The sequence below is a fragment of the Arachis duranensis genome, chromosome 8, assembly GCF_000817695.3.
Source record: "Arachis duranensis cultivar V14167 chromosome 8, aradu.V14167.gnm2.J7QH, whole genome shotgun sequence".
Lineage (NCBI taxonomy): Eukaryota > Viridiplantae > Streptophyta > Magnoliopsida > Fabales > Fabaceae > Arachis > Arachis duranensis.
Window position 1 is genome coordinate 49885710 of NC_029779.3, and position 18607 is coordinate 49904316.

Here is an 18607-nt window from a genome sequence, read left to right on the forward strand (position 1 = left end):
TATTCAAAAAAGAAAATAGAAATAATTTGGTTTATTTGTTTATTTCGCGCTTAATCTTGCATATTCACTGTGTTTTCGTGTAAGGAATCAAATAATAGAGCATGTGTCTAAGCATTTCCCGGTCATCAGGTCATACCGTCATACTAATTGATGAGAAGTACCTTTTCTTTATCCAACTTTGCTTTTTTTTTTAATTTTATTTTTATTTTTATATTCATAATAATATTTTTTTTGAGAAATGCTATAGTAAAAAGTGTTTTTCAATAAAAGTATTTTCAGAACACATTATGAGGCCACACAATTAAAACCATTTATGTCTAAGTTGATTTCGGACTCTCAATCTAATTTCATCCCTAGAAGAATTAGTGTAAACAATGGCATTATTATTCAGAAAGTAGTTCATTCTACAAGAAGCAAGAAAGGAAAAAGAGACATGATTATTAAAGTAATCTCAAAAAAGCTTACGACAAACTTAAATGAAGTTTTATTCTTGATTCGCTAAAAGATGCAAACTTCCCCCCTCCCCCGCGCAGATCATTAGCCTCATCGGATGCTACATATCTACTTCTTCCATTTATGTTCTTTGGAATGGTTTTTTTTGGAGGCGGCTTTCAACCCATTGCGAAGAATTTGTTAGGGAGATTCTCTATGCCCTTATTTATTTGTTATTTACATTCAAAGATTGTCTTAGTAAATTAAAAAGCTTATTAATGATAACAAGTGGAAACTTATTAGCTTTTTAAAAATGGTCCTAATTTGACTCACTTATATTTTGCGGATGATCTGATTCTTTTTTCTAAAGTAGACAACACTCAAGTTAAGGTGATCAAGGAGGCTCTTGAAAACCTTTTGTAGAAGTTATAGTCAAAGCATACGTTATGGCAAATCTTGTGCATTTTTCTCCAACAACATCCATCATTCGATCAAGAATGAGTTGAGTATCAACCTGAAAATTTTCCTAACTTCTAATTTGGGGAAATATCTAGGTGTCCCTCATCCATGATCACTATAGCCAACATCAGTTCCACTTTATCCTGGATAGAATGATGAAGAAACTGAATAGTTGGAACAACAATACCCTCTCTCGTCGGAAGATGTACCTTGGCGCACTCTTCTTTCTTATATTCTTAGTTATGCTATGCAAATTATGAAAATTTCGGTGGCTTTTTTCTTATGAATCTTGCTTGGGGACTTATTAATAATAAAAAGACTCTTTGGGTTAGGGTACTTCGAAGTAAGTATGGATGGGAAGAAGATTCTATCCTTAAAGTCAGATAAAAAAACTAGCAGCTCTAATGCTTAATTGTGAAGGTTTGGAATGATTTCAAAGCCCATCTTATTTGGCGTATTGGCAAAGGAAATGAGGTTGCCTTTTGGGCTGATCACTGGATTTCGAGTATTCCTAAGCTTAGTGATTTAGCATTAGATGACATTCACCTCTTATTAAATGATAAGGTAGCAGATTATGCTAATTCGGATGACAATTGGAGATCTAATATTTTCAACGAGATTCTACTTGGTGATATTGTTAACATGATGAGAATTATCAAAACCCCCAAAGGGAGCTAGGAGAAGATGTTGTTTATTGGCTTCCCTCTTCTACATCAAGCTAGCCACCAACCTAGTTCTAATTCTAGTTTCTCTTTTACCAAGGTCTGGAAGCTATAATTTCCTCAAAGACTAGGAGCCATCACTTGGCTGCTTGCTTAAAATGCTGTTTTGACTAATGAAAATAGAGCGAAAAAGAGACTTATCGACGTTGCTGATTGCCCCATATGTCAGAACTCCACTAAAACCTTGCTCTATGTTATGCATGACTGTCCCTTCATCAGCAAAATTTGGAAAGAAAATCTTTGGAGTCTTCACAAGAGAAATAATGGAACTAGTTGGCTTTTTCTTTTTATTACTAACTGTAACTTCTAACAAACTCACTCCAATCTAGACAGTTTGTTCAATCGAGCTACTTACCTGACTAGGAATTACGAAGACTCGAAGAGTGTCTCTATATTTTGAAAGCAGGTCGTGCAACGATTAGCACGAAAGAGAGGATTTCATTGGATGGGAACCCCCTTAGGGACTGGTCCAAGTTGAACGTTGATGGATTTGTCTCCCTTCCGTCGAGTGCGACAAGCTGTGGTGGTCTGATCCGTGATAACCAGGGTAGGGTCACTGCGGGGTTCATGCTAAATCTGGAAAAATGCTCGATTACCTTGGCCGAAATTTGAGGGTAGTATGTGGCCATTAAATTAGCTTTCGATTTGGTATTAAAAAACTCTTAGTTGAAACGAACTCTCTCTGTGTTTTTTGTTTTGTGCAGAACCAGTCTTGTGAGCGAGGTGCGAGCTCCTCCTTGCTTCCAGCCTTCAAAGTGCTCCTTGCTCAATCTCGGGATGTCCGCATAGCTCACATCTGTAGATAAAGAAATGTCTGTGCTGATTTACTCGCTAAGAAGGCACAGTCGCTGCCGATTGGTCTCTCTTGCTTCTCATCCCCTCCAGCTTTTCTCTCTGTTGCTCTCATGGCAGATGCTGCTGGAGTCAAGCTCCCTAGGATGATTCTTCTATAATTTTTGCTTTGCTTTTGGACAGTTGGTCCCGTTGCATATAAAAAAAAATAATAAAAAATTAAGAAATATCCAGAGCCAACGTGTTGAAGACAATGTTCTGAAAACCGGTTCGAACCGGTCGAACTCTGAATCAGACGCGAAAGCGGTAAAAAACCACAGAATTTGAAAATCGGTGTTGAACCGACGAACTGGCCGGTTACCGGTCGGTCGAACCGAATCGGAACCCGGCCGATTTTTTAACCTTGCAGCAAAACGCCGCCGTTTTGTGTTTTGGGAACCCTAATTCCCTTTTTCTCTTCGCAGCTCCCACTTTCGTCCAGCACTCCAGTTGCTCTGCACTCCATCGTCCCACAGAAGAGTGAAGACAGAGCAACACCCACAACTCCACGAGGCCGCCATGACCCACCACAGTTCAGCAAGGGTCAGACTTCAGAGAGAGTGAGACTGTGAGAGACATAGAGAACGCCTGAAGCCCTCAACGCACTCACCTCCGTCGCGCCTTCAGCACCGTCGCGCCTTCAGCACCGTCACGCCGTCAGCAGCGTCGCGCCGTCAGCTCCGTGGCGCCGTTGGGTCCGTTGCGCCTTCAGATACCTTGCGCAGTCAGCATCATCCGCCGTCAGCTCCATCGCGCCCTCAGCCACTTCGCATGTCACCTCCGTCGAGCTCTGCCTCTGAGAAAGCAATAGAGAAGCGTTGAAGCGTTGAAAAAATTAAAGCCTGAAGTCCTTCGAGCTCTGAGAGAAAGCAATAGATTTCCTCATTTTCAGGTAATTTTTAATTTAGTGATTCTGATTCTGATGAATTGAACTCTGATAAACTGAACTCTGATTCTGATACTGATTCTGATGAAAAAAAATTATAGAGAATCCTGAGTGCTTTTTTTCTAAAAATTATAGAGAATCACCTGATGTCATGCGAGCTTTACTTGATCTTGTTACATTGCATTGCAAGGTTAATAATTTAGATTCAGTTGAGGCAATGAAAGAAATACACTTATATAGAGATCGAAAGGAAAGCTTTGATAGGCCTAAAGCTGTTCCAGCTGCAAAAAAACTTCAACCTAGTAATAATATCTGTTTGATAATAAGCTTTAGTTATTTACTTATTTTATGTTTTGGTTTCCTTTATTTGATAACTAATACTTGAGATATGGGATTGTAATTTGTAGAAGAATGGTGGAGGTTGTTTGGTAGTTCTGCTTCATGTTTACAAAAAATTGTAGTTCGCATTCTTAGCCAAGCATCTGCTTCTTCAGGGTGTAAAAAAAAAAGAAAGCAAAAGTCGCAATATGATCCAATCGATATTGAAACTATTGATAAGGTTGATTTTTGGGTGACGGAAGAGGTTGTTGAAAAAGAGCCTGATCTTCCAAGTAATATTGAAGACTTGCTTCGTGAGTATTATAGTTTATTGATCAGACAATAAATTACAATAGCTTTTATCTTTAATTTATTGATAATGTGTTATATTTTCTTAGATGAGATTGATGCTGATTTATATCAAGGTGGTAGTGGTGGTAGTACTAGTACATTTTATGCTGCACCACTTGCTTTTTCTGGTCCAAGTAGTGGAAATGAAGGTGATGAAATCAATGAGGCAAATCTGCAGTAAATTATGGAGGATTTTGATGATTGATGACAAACTTGGATCATTTTGATGCTGCTATGTTATGTTTGATTGGTTGTTTGTTGACTTTTGAACTTTGAATTTATATTTGAATGAGATTATAACATTTGGTTTATGTAGTACTTTTAATTTGAATGATATTTTAAAGAATTAAACAAAAATATATAATAATAATTATTATAAATAATTTATAAAGTTATAATTACAATCAAATTTTAATGATTTTTAATGATAAAAAAATAACTAATATTTGTCTCAACTAATTTAAGTTGGTTGAGTGTTATCTTCGTCAATTAAGGAGTTTAAATTTTGTTTTTTGTGTGTAACAATTTATTCGCTAGTGACAGAATCATAAACAGAGTTTCAATCCATAAAAAAGGAGTAATTTTTAAAGTTTGTCGAATTAAAAAATACCATAAAAAATTAGCATATGACTTTAAAATAGATTTATCTTTGTTAAAATTTATCTAAGATAATTTTATTTGTTGATATTATATTTATTCTTAAAATCGAAATAATATGATCAACGTTATTACTTTATTAAAACTTCACATTTTATGACATAATGTTTAAGGTTTCAAAGTTATAGAATTACGCCATTGCAAAAATTATTGAATTAGTTCATATTTTTTGCTACCATGCATTACTAAAATACCATTATTAAATATTAATTTGCGTAAAAAAAATATAACAATTTTTATTATTCAATAATTTATTTTATTAAAAAAATAAATTATTATTCACTCTAGTAAATACATATTTTTCTAATTTCTTATCCACAATTACAATACAATATTAATCTCCAGCAGTTAAATCTTTATTATTTAGTCAACTTTAATTATTAGATCGGTTCCGTTAAGTAGACAATAGAATTTAGGTTTAATTACTCTGTTGGTCCCTATAATTTGACAAAATTTTTAATTAGGTTCCTATACTTTTTTTCCTTTTAATTGAGTTCTTGCACTAATTTTTTTTTAATTGGATCCTTACACTTTTTTTTTCTTTTATTTAGGTTCTTATACCAATTTTTTTTTAGTTAGGTCCCTATAAAATTAAGCCAATTATTATTAAAAGGAATTTAATTGAAAAAAAAATATAAAGACCTAATTAAAAATTTCACAAAACCATAAGAATCAACAGAATAATTAAACCTAAAATTTATGAATAATGAATTTAAATTTTGACCCACTAAAGATTAAAAAAAAAACACTCCACAAAAAATAGATAACAAAAAATACTAATACTTACTTTCAAAAAATTTAACCATACAATTTCTTCTCTACTTTATCGCTGCTGCTTCTTCTCCCCGTCCACCCTCTTTCACGTTGCAACGCCATTGCCAACATCCTCACCGGCGCGTCTCTCTTTGTCGCCGGTAGTCATCATTGCTGTCGAGCATCTTACGGTTGTTGCTGTGTCATCAACTAGCTCTCGTCAGCGTCTTTCTCCCTCTTCGGTCGTCATCCTGGCCGTCCAGCCTTACAGTATTATAGATAGATATCTAATTAATGAGAAATTTAATGCGTACGCAGTACGTTAAATGTTGTGGTCAACCCATAATATGTAGGATGGTAATTTTATTAGGTATGTGAATGAATATTTTCATACTAAAATGGATGTTTAATTTATTGGAATTGAATTTATGTATTTAACAATTAAGATATGTCAGATATTCAATTCACTCGGTATAGGGATGATTATTTTAAGGTAAAAACTCAGATGCAGTCGACTTTACGTGAAGTTGATAATCGAGAGCCGTTAGATGATTTGACTGATTTGACTAAATTTTCATCCAACAGCTCTCGACTATCAACTTCACGTAAAAACACCTGAGTTTTCACCTTATTTTAATTCTTAAATGGATGATTATTTGATTAGGTTGCATTTATATTAGTAAGAGACAATGTAATCCATTTTTGAGTATAATCCATTTACACTAACAAAATAGAACTTTCACTCCTGCGTCTGCACAGACTGCAAAGAGACAATGACAGTATCGGTGGATGCGAAAGCATGCACAGACAACAATGTTTTGACTGTGTCTGAACGATGTTAACAAAAAACGACGACGTTTTGATATTTTGGAATGATTATCTCTGACACTGATAAAAATTTTTGAGTGTGAATCAAAGATCGACAATAACAAATTTTAGATATAGACTAAAAACCGAGAGATTATAATAAAATTAGAAAAAATTTGTTAATTTTAATTTTTAAATTTTAAAATATAAAATTAATTAATTAATTAAAAATCTTATTTAAATTTTAAATTTATCTTTCTTTTTAAATTCATTATTCACATTATTCATCATTTTCATTATTTAGTGTCTACGAGTACTTTCTCTAATTATTAATGCATCATGATATCAAAAAAGTAGTGCTCAGAGGCACATATCCTCGACATGACTGAATACAAGTGGGCCTTACTATATGGAGAATTTTATATATAGATATAATATTCGAAATTCTAAATGATTGGACAGAGATATATAATTTATCTTCTTCATCAATTGAAGACTTATAGACATTAACCGTACCTGTTTTCTTGCCTTCTGAGGACATGGGAAGGATAAAATTACGACGTTGTTTACATCGTCATCATCATCATTTGGCTCTCCACAACTAATATATATATATGTCATATTGTTATTGACGAACGATGATGTGGGAAGTGGGCGTAATAGTCGATTAGTAGTCTTCTCAAATTTTTGTTTGCTATTTGCTATGCCACCTCTAGTTGTTCCACTTGTTAGTTGTTATTTTGTTAATGGATATATGAAGCATGGAAATTATCAGAAAGCATATATAGATTTACAGCGAAGCTCTAACGAAGTGGTCAAGTTAAATATCCTCAGCACGACTTAATTTATAGTTTGTATAATTGGAAAAATCAAATTTCTATGATTAATAAACAAATAAATTAATTAAATACAATCTATATAAGGATATTGATATACGTTGGATTGCACAGCTAGCTAGCTAGCACACGTTGTGGGTATATATATTATATATAGGCAAAGGAAAAGTATAAATCACTATCAGAACCAAATTTGAAAACTCACTCATTAAGTGCAATACAAGAAACCAAACTGCGGGGAAAGCTAAGCCCTTTTTCTTCTTCCCCAGCTCATCAAAGCAATTAATTAAATTCAAACATAATAAGGTATATATATCATGGCTGGGCTATCAATTGGTTAGAGTAAAGAAGCATAAATAGATGGTTCCCATCCACCAATTTTCATATAGAATTTTGTTTTACAAGAATAATATATATAGAGATGTTTAATCTATGTTTTAGTAACCCAGGCTTACAAGAAACGAAGAAAGAAAGAAAAAATCAATCATTAGTTAATTAATTCTATTCAATTTCAGTTTTGATGATGAGGAGGAGAGTACTCACAGACAACCTCAGTTTGCACTTCCCTGCGGTGGAAGTTGCGGTGGCAGCCACAAGCAGCACACGTGAGAGCGCCGTTGGTTCCTTCCCCTGCACTGGCCATGAACTCCCTGCACCCATCCACCGCGTACCCTCCGATATTGGCCGCGTGATTCTTCTGGCACTCCCCGTACCTTACGTTCCTTATCACCGTCGACGAAGTCTTCACCGCCACCTGTCTCTTCTTCATCCTTCTCGATCGATCTCTGATCTCTTCTTCAAAATGAAAAAACCTATGCGTCTATATATACGTACAGATGTTTCAGACTTAACAATCAGTTATCGATTTCAGATTTTCACCCACAAGAATTAGATGATGGCTACACGCGCACACACATACATATTTGGTGGTATAATTCTATAGGTCTATCTATATATAGGTCAATGCTCCTGGGGTTGGCTAACCCTAACCCTAGTAGTGTGTGGCTTTCTTATTATTTTATTTGCTGAAATATGCAGGAGCAAGGAGTAAGATATATGTGGAAGTATAAATTATTAATCAAGATGGATGATGTTTCGCAGCCTTATTTTACCTACTTTTTGGGTGGTCATTTAGGTCAAAGCAATGACTATGAGTGAGGCATAGGAACACCTCTAATTTAGTCTCACTAACCATTATTATTGCTTCATAAGCCAATGAAGGAAGAACGCGTGCGTCAACAAACTAGTGGGATTGGAATGGTGGTGGGGTTTCTTTCTTCTCTTTCTTGCCACATACAGGAAGGTGTTGAATGAAGATCAGAAGAAGTAGGTTTACACACACACAACCAATAAAAATGATCTAGCTATATCATCCCCTTTTCCTCTTGGCAGTATAATAAGAAAAAGAGATTGTGGATCCCTCTAATGCTAGAACGGGACAAAAACTTCAAAGCAGCGTATTAAGAAACGCTGGTCCTTTGCGCTATAACCTACCTCACATTATACAACCCTACAACATTACTTGTCTTTCAGAAGTGATAGCTCACCTGTATATCATTTGATTGATTGATTATTTCAACCAAAAAAATTCGCATTCGATAGAGGAAAGAAATACAAACGAATAAGATTAGCTCTATATATATATGTACACGTACATGGGGTAGTAATAATAATGTGAATTAAGTAATCAGAGGCCAGGAGAGTGTTTGCTACCTTTTAATCTGGTCAAACTGATTGATTAAAATATTTAAGCATGGTTATCAACCAAAGGGTAGATGCTGATTTTATATCTGAAATGGGTCCAATCTGATACTCAAAAGGCAGGTTGCTGTGGCCCTTGCAACTGTGACAACAACTCTTGTCTAAATTTAATTACCTAAGATTCTAATAATTATTATAGGAGCATTCCCCACACGCTCTGATTCTTTTTTTCATCTTTATGTACTGTTCAGAAGAGAAATGACCTAGTGATGATGATAATAATAAAAACCCCGACGATTTCCCATCTAGAAAAAATGTGAAAGACATGTGTGATTCTGTAGTTGATATATATTTTGTTTTTGACGGTTTGGAAACACAGGAGCGAGACAAGAAAACAGAAAGACAGATTAGAGTAAAGAAGGAAAGGCACGCAGCCGTTATAATCTACACTGCATTATTACGAAAAGATATCCCATTATAATTAGTGCTGGCCCATATCGGAATGGGTATGCAGTGGAATTAGAATGAAGAAAATAGAAATCAATTTGCAGTGCCACAGACAAGTTTAATTTATTCGACCGTGAAATAATTAAAAGTCAAGATATTATTCATCCTAATCATGTTTTTTTTAAACTAAAATTAACTATCAGTCACAAAAAAAAAAACTAAAATTGACTATCAAAATTAATTATTAAGATAAAATATTTATTTAAAAATAAAATATATATTAAAAATAAATTAAATTATATATATATGGTGAATAATTTTAATGTATAAATATTTTTTTTATTCATTCGATCCACTTAATTTATAGCATGAGCAATACATGCAGAAGCAAATAAAGCATGATGAGGAACCTCCACCTCCACCCTCACCTCCACCACCAACGCCATATATCATCAAGATTCAAGAAACTAGCTAGAAAAGGGACAAGAACACAAATTGGAATGGGGCNTAATACCTAATTTAATTTCTAAATGTTCATGAGAATCTTAATTTTTCTCTAAAATTTTAATAACCATTATTTAGTCTCTAAATTTAATAAATGTAGCTAATGTTAATTTTTAGAACAACTTTCAATATACAGACATTAATGAATTACTGATATGAGTAATTGAATATTATGTTAAACTCTGTAAAATGATACTATTTTGATTTTGATACTCAAATAATCCAAAAATATCATGAATAGTGTTTATTGAATATTTTCTTCCCTTGACAAGTGATAAGATGTCATTTTCTTATATTTAAACACCAAAACTAAAATAATATTGCTTTATATGTTGCTATCTATGTTCGTACTCTATTAATATTTGTGTATCGAAAATTATTTTAAAAACTAATGTGAATCAAATTTGTAAAATTTAAAAATTAAATAAATACAATTAAAATTTTAAAGACTAAATTAAAATTTATCTATAAGATCAATCACTAAATTGAATATTATTTCATATAGCATATATCATTCACATAATTAATTAATAAATAAATACACATATATATACACTAAACACTATTTTACTTTCATCATTTGGTTGATTGATTGATTCCAATCTGGAGAAGCATATATAGTATATAACTGTCTCTGCCATTGTCAAATGTCAACAATTTGGTTCTATTCCAGTATTTGTCTGCTCCAACCAGCAATGTTAATATGCAAGGAAGTGGAAGATAAAAAGATATTGAAATAATAATTAAATACTCAATTGTATTATCTTCCTAACTAATGTCTTTAATGCTGAGTGTTACAATTGCTACATTAGCAGTTTATATACATAAAAGACAATGGCACGTTGGCAAAAGTTTGCCAGCGCTGCGATGTGAATTGTGCTCATTTAGTGTGGAAGCAATGTGTTATATGTTGCTTGGCGCTGTAAATCATTGGTCAATTAGTGCTGATGGAAGCGTGTGATTGTTTTCTTCTGTTGGAGGTTCATGAGTTATGGGGCGCTACTACCATTTTATGTAGCCCAAACCTTTTTGTCAAAACCAAATACAAGCTATTTATGATGGGTTTAGTATAATTTGAACTTTTTAAATTAAAACCAGTTTATTTGATATTTTAAATATAATTTTTTAAAAGTTATAAAAGTTATGTTTGGTAAAATAAAATAAAATCAAAATATTTTTTTAATGAGCTACAAATTAAATAAATTGCATTTATTAAAATTACTTTTAATATTTAAAATATTTTTAATAATAAATATAAATGAATAAGTATATATAAAAAATTAATTTTTAATTAACCAAGTCAACCTTTTTATTATTGTAAAATTATTTTTTAATTCTCATTTTTTAGTTAATTTAAAATTTTAAGAATTTAAATAAAAAAGTGATAATTTCAAAAGAATTAGTGTAAGAATCGGAATAACCGTCTTAATAAAATAATAAATTTTAACTGTCCGGAATAGGTTCGAAAATATGAAAATGTTATTTTGAAAATAAAAAGGTAAAATTTGAATTTAATAAACTTTTCTGAGTAGAAAAATATATCTTTTGTAAAAAAAATTTGTAAAAATGCGTACCGGTGTTTAAACCGGCAGTACCGGCTCTAGTCTGTCTGGTACTGCGTATTAAGAAAAAGAAGATTTTTTGAAAATTGAATTTATTGTTTTGAAAATACAAAAATAATTTAGAATTAAAAACCGGACACTAACTCAAAAGATTTTGGCCCAAAGTTGGGTCAAACGGATTTAAAAATGCTAACGGGTTGAACCGGACTCAAGTTGGACCCAAGCCCAACATATATAAGTGTCAATTAATGAGCATTCAGTTCATTTTACCCTATAACCAAAGAAAAGGGGTGCTGGAAGTGACGGGAGAAGAGAAGAGAATTTACTATTCATCTTCTCTTTTATTTATTCATAACTTGAGCTTTGGAGTTCCGATTGACGAGCTGTCTGCAGCTGCGCAAGCTCTCGTCGAGTTCTTCATTTATAGCTAGGTGTTGTTGGTAAGAAATTAAAACTCAACCTCCAGTTTCCAACCCTAAATATTTTGCGTTTTTACGTTTGGTTTTGAGTAGATTTTGTAATTTTGTTTGTTTAGGGGTGATCTATCATTGGATTATTGTTGGATTTTATCCCTAATATCATTGTTAAGGTAAGTCTCTTCGAAATATTGTGGTTTGATATTTTGGTTAGCCATAGTGTTGATTTTTGGTATGTTATATGTATATAGCTTAATAGTTGGTGAGTTTTGGAAGTAGTGTTGGTGCTTGAGGCTTGTTATTGATCTTGTTAAAATCAAGCTTTGTGTGTTTGTGCATATTGAAAATCGACTAAGGTATGGTTTCGGTTTTTTCTATATAATATGTAATATTTCTGGATCACTTAGACTAGTGGATCCTAAGATAGGATTGAATGATGTTAGTGTATGATTAATTATATGTAAATTTATGTTTGATGATGAATAAGATGATACGGAGTGTTGAAATGTGTGATATATGAATTATAATGATTGATGATGGATATTGATGATTATGATGTGTGATGATAAATGTTGATGATGGTATTGGATTTTGAATCTTGTGGTTGGTGTTGATATTGAATGGTGGTGAATGTTGCTTATGAAGAGTTAAATTATGTAAAATTGTTAAGGTTGGGATCTTGATTTATGAATGGTTGATTTTTGTTGAATTATGGTAGAAAGATTGAGTAAAACGGAGGTTGAGTTGATTGAAGTGTAATAGAATGATAAAGTGTAGTATGTGGTAGTGTTTTGTGATGAATTCAGTAGGTTTTGGATTGGTTTGGTTTTGAAATTTGAAAACTAGAGAACTTTGATGTTTTTTTATAAAACTTTATTTTTAACGAACTTTGGCTGATTATAACTTGAACCTCAAATTTTGAAATTGAGTGATTTTTATTTTAAATTAAAGATGATTTCAAAAGTTTTAAAATGATATAAAGTTTGAAGAAAATGGAGTTTGTAGAGAAAGTTATGAACGCTTGAAGTTTGGTGCAAAAATCTAAAAATTCTGCAGCTTAAAATTTTCCGAAGTCTGTTAAAGGTCGCGTAGGCGACACAGTACACGTGACGCAAGCATTCCATTCGGGTTGGAACACTCGCGTATGCGAAAGGGGTTCCGCGTACGCGAACGCACCTTTTTCAACGTGTGTGTACACACGGCAGGAGTGTGTGTACGCACAATCCCTGTTTTGCTGAAAATGTGTTTTTCTTCACTTTTAAGGGTTCTCTTGCTTTCCAAACCTCTTTAACTTCTCATTAAGGCTTGTGGCTAGTGCTTAGATCCTAAGACTAGTAAAGATAGGTTTATGATTTGAGATTAGTGAATTTATGTTTGAGTTTAGAATACGGAGATTTAGGTTTCTGAAGTTGTTAGTAGTCTGTTGAAATACTATATTTTCTTCTCTGCCGCAAGAGTGTGCCAGACACTATATCTTCGGAGCATGCCAGTGTACCAGGGATTAAATCCTCGGAACAATAGTATTGTTCCAGGCACTATATCCTTAGAACAAAAGCCTGCCGGCACTATATCCTCGGATGTGGCAGAAAGGTGACATTCAAAATGATGTGTCGGGTTGGCATTTATGAACCGACAAGTGATATCACGAGCCAAATAGGATAGATATTCATCATATGCATCTTTTACATGCTTGCTTGCTTTGATTACTTTTACTTGAGTTATGCCTATTTAAATAACATGCCTAAATGTTAGTTGATTTACCTATTATATATGTATATTATTTGTGTTTTACTTGTTTGCATTATATATATTTTAATAGCGTTGAGGATGATTGGTAGGCGGTGGTGATGGATTCGCACGGAGGGTAGGTTGGTGAAGGTTGTGGAACACAGCGGAGACTAGTTTTAGTTAGAAATCTCCTAAGTTTAGATAATCTTGACCTATTTATGGTTTCTGGTTTAAGTTATTTATTTTATTAAGCTTGAATATGCGTATCGATGTGAAGTTCTAGGATTGTCTTTGGTGTCCCGAAACCTTATATCTTACATATTGGACAATATTACCATATTGAGAACCTTCGATTCTTATACCATATACTATTGTTGTTTTTCAGATGTAGGTCGTAACCCACCTTGGTGAGTCTGCGGATATGGTGACAGAATGGAGGATAATCTTCCTTATGTTTGATTTTACTATACTTTTATTGTAGTACTCTCTCACCTTTTGTATATTTAACGTTATTGCCTTAGAGGTTTTATTTCTGAAAAAATTTGAGAGATAGGTTGTTACTTTTTCAAACTTCAAAACTTTGTTGTATTCAGTTTTGATTTATCAGCCTAAACTCAACAGATTGTAACTAATTCTCTTTTTGTATATTCATACCATATACATATAATTTATTTTAATTATTACCTTGTGTATTTAGAGTTATCTACAAGGTTTTATATGTATTATATTTTGTTCTGTTTGTATCTACGCTTTTAGTCAATAGTGTGAATGCGCGCTTTGTAATTTCGCTTTATGCAACTTTGAGATTTAGTCCTTCATCGGGCTTCTAGTTATATATTATAAGCTTTAGAATTATTGAGACACTTTGTTATCTTTTACTTTATGGCTAGAAGTAAGGTTTAAGATAACGGAGTATTACAATTAACCTAATTAAATGTAAATATTCGTTAATATATATATAGTTATATTACATTTTTTAACTTCTTTTAAAAGAATTTTTAAGTTTCTAAAGTAAAAAATGTAAATACATATTTTTTTATTTGTCAAATATAATCCGAGGTGCTTACATTTGTTTAAAACTTAATTTGGTAAAATTTTTACTTTTTGAAAGTAGCTTATGAAAACTATTTGGTAAAATTAAATTAAAAATTATTTTTAATAAGTATAAGCACCACAATTGTGTTTGGTAAAATAGTTTTTAAAACTTAAAAAAATTATAATAAACATATTTATAACGAAGAATAATTTCTTTTTTCAAATTTTATAAAATTTTATATAATATTTTAAAATATAATAATTTTAAAATAAAAAATTATTTTATATATTGGCTCACCTTTACTGATCACAAAAAATGGGACACATATCTCAAATAAACTACTCTTATGATTATATATGTATTTTTACATATGTATATACATATTGTTATTATAATTTTGACTAATATTCATGCAAAGAAAATTTTATGATTGATTTTCATAAACCAAGTCCACCTCTTCACATTTCAAAGAACAGATAAAAAACAAACAAACATCATAGATCTACTGAAAAAATACAAAAATAACACACACAAAAATAATATAAATGGATAGAAATTCATACCTAATATGTGATAGAGATGTATTTGTGTTAAAATTTGTGAAGAATAGGTTGAAAAATAAAAAATATATAAAGACTGTGTTAGAATTTGTGAAGATTAGGATGAGAAGTTAGAAATATATGAAAATTTCAATGGCAATATAATAGCGGAGAATATGTGCGAGAAAATAAATAAAATTTGATAAGTATAAGCCAACTTTAAAAAGCTCCCACTTATGTGCTTTGAAAAGCACCCATAACTTTTAAAAGTCGTAAGTACAAGCACTTGAATTTTTTAATTTACCAATGTAAAATGAAGTGCTTGTCCTTTTTAAAAGCACAAACATCTCTTAAAAAATCTTTACCAAACCAAACATCTTTTAAAAAATCTTTACCAAACCAAGCCTAAAGCATAAACACTTTTTCTATAAATTTTACTAAACCCATCTGTACAGAGTCCTATGAGAATGGGTAAAACTGTTAAAGTATATCCCTTGTTTAACATATTTTATTGTAAAAATAAAATATTAAACTTGCAATGACAATAGATGCATAAGAAATAGAATATTAAACTTTTTTATATTAACGGTGTCTCTATATATTACTTAGCAATATGTTAAGTTAATTAATTTTTTTAATATTTATAAATAGTAATACTTGATTTCTAAAATGAAAAGGTTATAGAGATACATACTTCTTATCAATAGTCGATGGATGATATAATTCTGGAGCCATTGCAAAAGAAAGTTCTATTGGAAGACATGACTTTTTGGATAAGCTTATTATTATCTTTCTACTTTTGATTTTTTTTAAATTAATTGTTATACATTATTTCTACCTTCAATTATTATTATATGCCATATTAACTTTTAGGAATAATTTTTTAGAGATTTTTTCAATTATTAGAAAATCAAAAAATAATTTTGGTTCTTTTAATAAATTGAAATTTCAATTTTAAAATTTAAAATATCTATCAATAACTTCTCAGATCAGACGCACACTTTTACTATTGCTGTCCATTCTACTAATAATCTTATCTTTCCAAATATGATTCTTTTTCTCTTCTTTTTTTATTCTATTTCTTATTCGAATTTGTCGATGATAAAAATATTAAACTTGGTCTTTAAAAGGCCAACCTTGAAAATGCCAAATTAGTGGCTCAAATGAATTTATGTTCTTCTTTTTCCCTTTAAAATTTGTCCCACTAAGAATTACAAAATGATATGGATAATAGACATTGTCTAGTGTACTGTTGTTCAATTTCCAAAATTTTTTTAAGGTCCTTAAATAAAACCCCAACTCTTTTTACAAAAAAAGAAAATGTGCTGCTGATGAATTGAAGAGCTTGAGGAGGATGATGAAAAGGAAGAAGCAACACAAGTAACTTCAATGGCTGTTAAATTATATTCTAAAACTGAACGCAATTCTTCATTTGAATTATTATGTTTGTCATTCTTAGCATTTATGTTTCGTTTTGTGAACCAAGAGTATGGGAAGCTTGGAACTTTCTAATGAAGGAAGAGCTTGAGGACAAAAGGATGTAGGTTTTAGTGGAGGAATAGAGGATGATACATATGATAGAAGTGTCACTGATAATGTTGATGATGATGGAACTGCTTCATAGTTGTTTCTCTCTCTTTCGGTTTACACCATCTCTGTTTCTCTCTCTAAATAATATACAAATATTTATAAAAGTATGGGTCTAAATTAGAGTTTTTGTTTTAAAAAAATATGTTCACAAAATAGCTCCACAAAAAACAAAAAATAAAAATTACTCAAGTATTTAAAGTAGTGTTTGTTTTTAGGTACTAAAATAAAGATGGAGAAATTGAAATTTAATATTATATTTATTAGTCCAGAAGTTGATACTAAAATTTTAGTTTCCATTTTCAAAATTTTAATATTTTAGTCTCTCTAAAAAGGAGGGATACAGGAAACTAAAATTTTTAGGGACGGAGACTGAAACGTTAATAACATTTTATATTTAAAATATTTTCATTCCAATTAATTAATTTTAACGCGTTACTCTTTGTGCAAATCAAATTAGGGCTCTATTCTTTGCAACTCTTTAATCCTTTATCTTCTCATTTCTGTATATTTTTATATTAAACATAATACTGAGACTTATTTGTTATTTCAATCTCTGGCTCTCAATCTCAGACTCTCAGACTTTCAAAGTCTCATATCAATTTCTGTCTCTCTTTCAAACACTCTCTAAAACACCTATCTCTCTTTTTAGTTTTTTATTCTATTATACTTTTATTTTTATAATTTTTTAATAATATCTGAATTAATCAATTCATACAATTGAATTAATAAATCAATAAATTAATAGTTTGAGCTTGATTTTAACAACTATAGCACGAAATAGTGGATGTTTGTCCATAACCAAATAATTTGTGATGAAATAATTATAATTTGATAATGCTAGGGAAATATAAAAAAGTCAAAATTTGTCTTATTTAGTATTAATTAATTATTGCAGTAATTAATAAATGTTAAATAATACAAATTATAGCTAGTTTTAGTTTATTTTTTTTAGTTACCGAACATTTATGTTATAATTAGCTACTATATTCGGTAATAACTATTCTTAGGAAACAAATGAAGGAATGTATGAATATGTTATTTTCAAGGATTTAATCAACATATCAAATGAGAAATGCTAGAGGGTCAACAAATTTTGTGATTTATAATTATCAATTAGTTATTATTAGTATTTTTAATGGATTGAGATTATATTTAATAGTGTGGAATTATTCACTTGAGTATTGCTACACATACAAGTCTTTTTGGCATACAAGTTAACTCTAACTCAACAAAATCCACTTATATAACATGCGCGTGAAAATCACGTTCCTCTTTTTATCCCGCGTTCATCCTCCTCTTCCTTCTTCTTTGCGTTTCTCCTCATTTTTCTTCGCGTATTTCATCTTCATCGTCGTTTTTTTATTATTGTTGTTGTTGCTGCATTTTTTTCCTCTTCCTCTTCCTATTGATTTTGCAACATTATGTATTTTTTCTTTATTTGATTTTTCCTCCCCAAAAAAATTATGAGAATATGAAATAAGAATATGAAGAAGAAGAAACAGCAAAAGATGGGAGAAAAAGAAAAGGAAGAGTCTTGAATTATGTAGAACTTATTATTAGTGAACATACACAAAAAATTCTTAAACAATACACTCAAATATCTTTGCGTTACACCCAAATATCTTCGTGTTATGTAACACCCTACCACACAGAACCTTACGCTTAAGCTGTAAAGCAGAGGTGGCCAGGTATTACGACCTCTAAAAATAAAATATACATATATAATATACTAGAAAGGATAAAATATGTATTAAAGAGAATTCTAAACATAAATGTACATAACAAAACCCAATGGACAAAGTCCCAACTTCACTTGCAACAGGAAACTCCAGACACTCACTGAGGCGTATCTCGACCTGCATCTGAAAAATAACAATATTGTATGGGATGAGAACCTAGTATGGTTAAAGTGCTCACATACATAATATATAAGGTCCCAAAAATCCAGAGGCAATCTTAGAACTCTAACACTCAGATTATAAAATTTAAAGATTAAAAAAAGAGAAAAGGACAAATAGGTCCTTCACCTTTT

The 18607-nt window shown here is 31.3% G+C and overlaps 1 protein-coding gene across 1 annotated transcript; it reads right to left on the bottom strand.

Moving 5' to 3' along the window:
- Positions 1–6626: 6626 nt before the first annotated feature.
- Positions 6627–8213, bottom strand: LOC107463477 (mini zinc finger protein 3). The gene has a single exon (XM_016082270.3). The coding sequence runs from the start codon at positions 7819–7821 to the stop codon at positions 7564–7566; it is 258 nt and encodes an 85-aa protein (XP_015937756.1). The 5' UTR covers positions 7822–8213; the 3' UTR covers positions 6627–7563.
- Positions 8214–18607: the final 10394 nt, after the last annotated feature.

Coding starts and splice junctions, on each gene's coding strand:
- LOC107463477 (XM_016082270.3), bottom strand. CDS start 7,821: ATGAAGAAGAGACAGGTGGCGGTGAAGACTTCGTCGACGGTGATAAGG.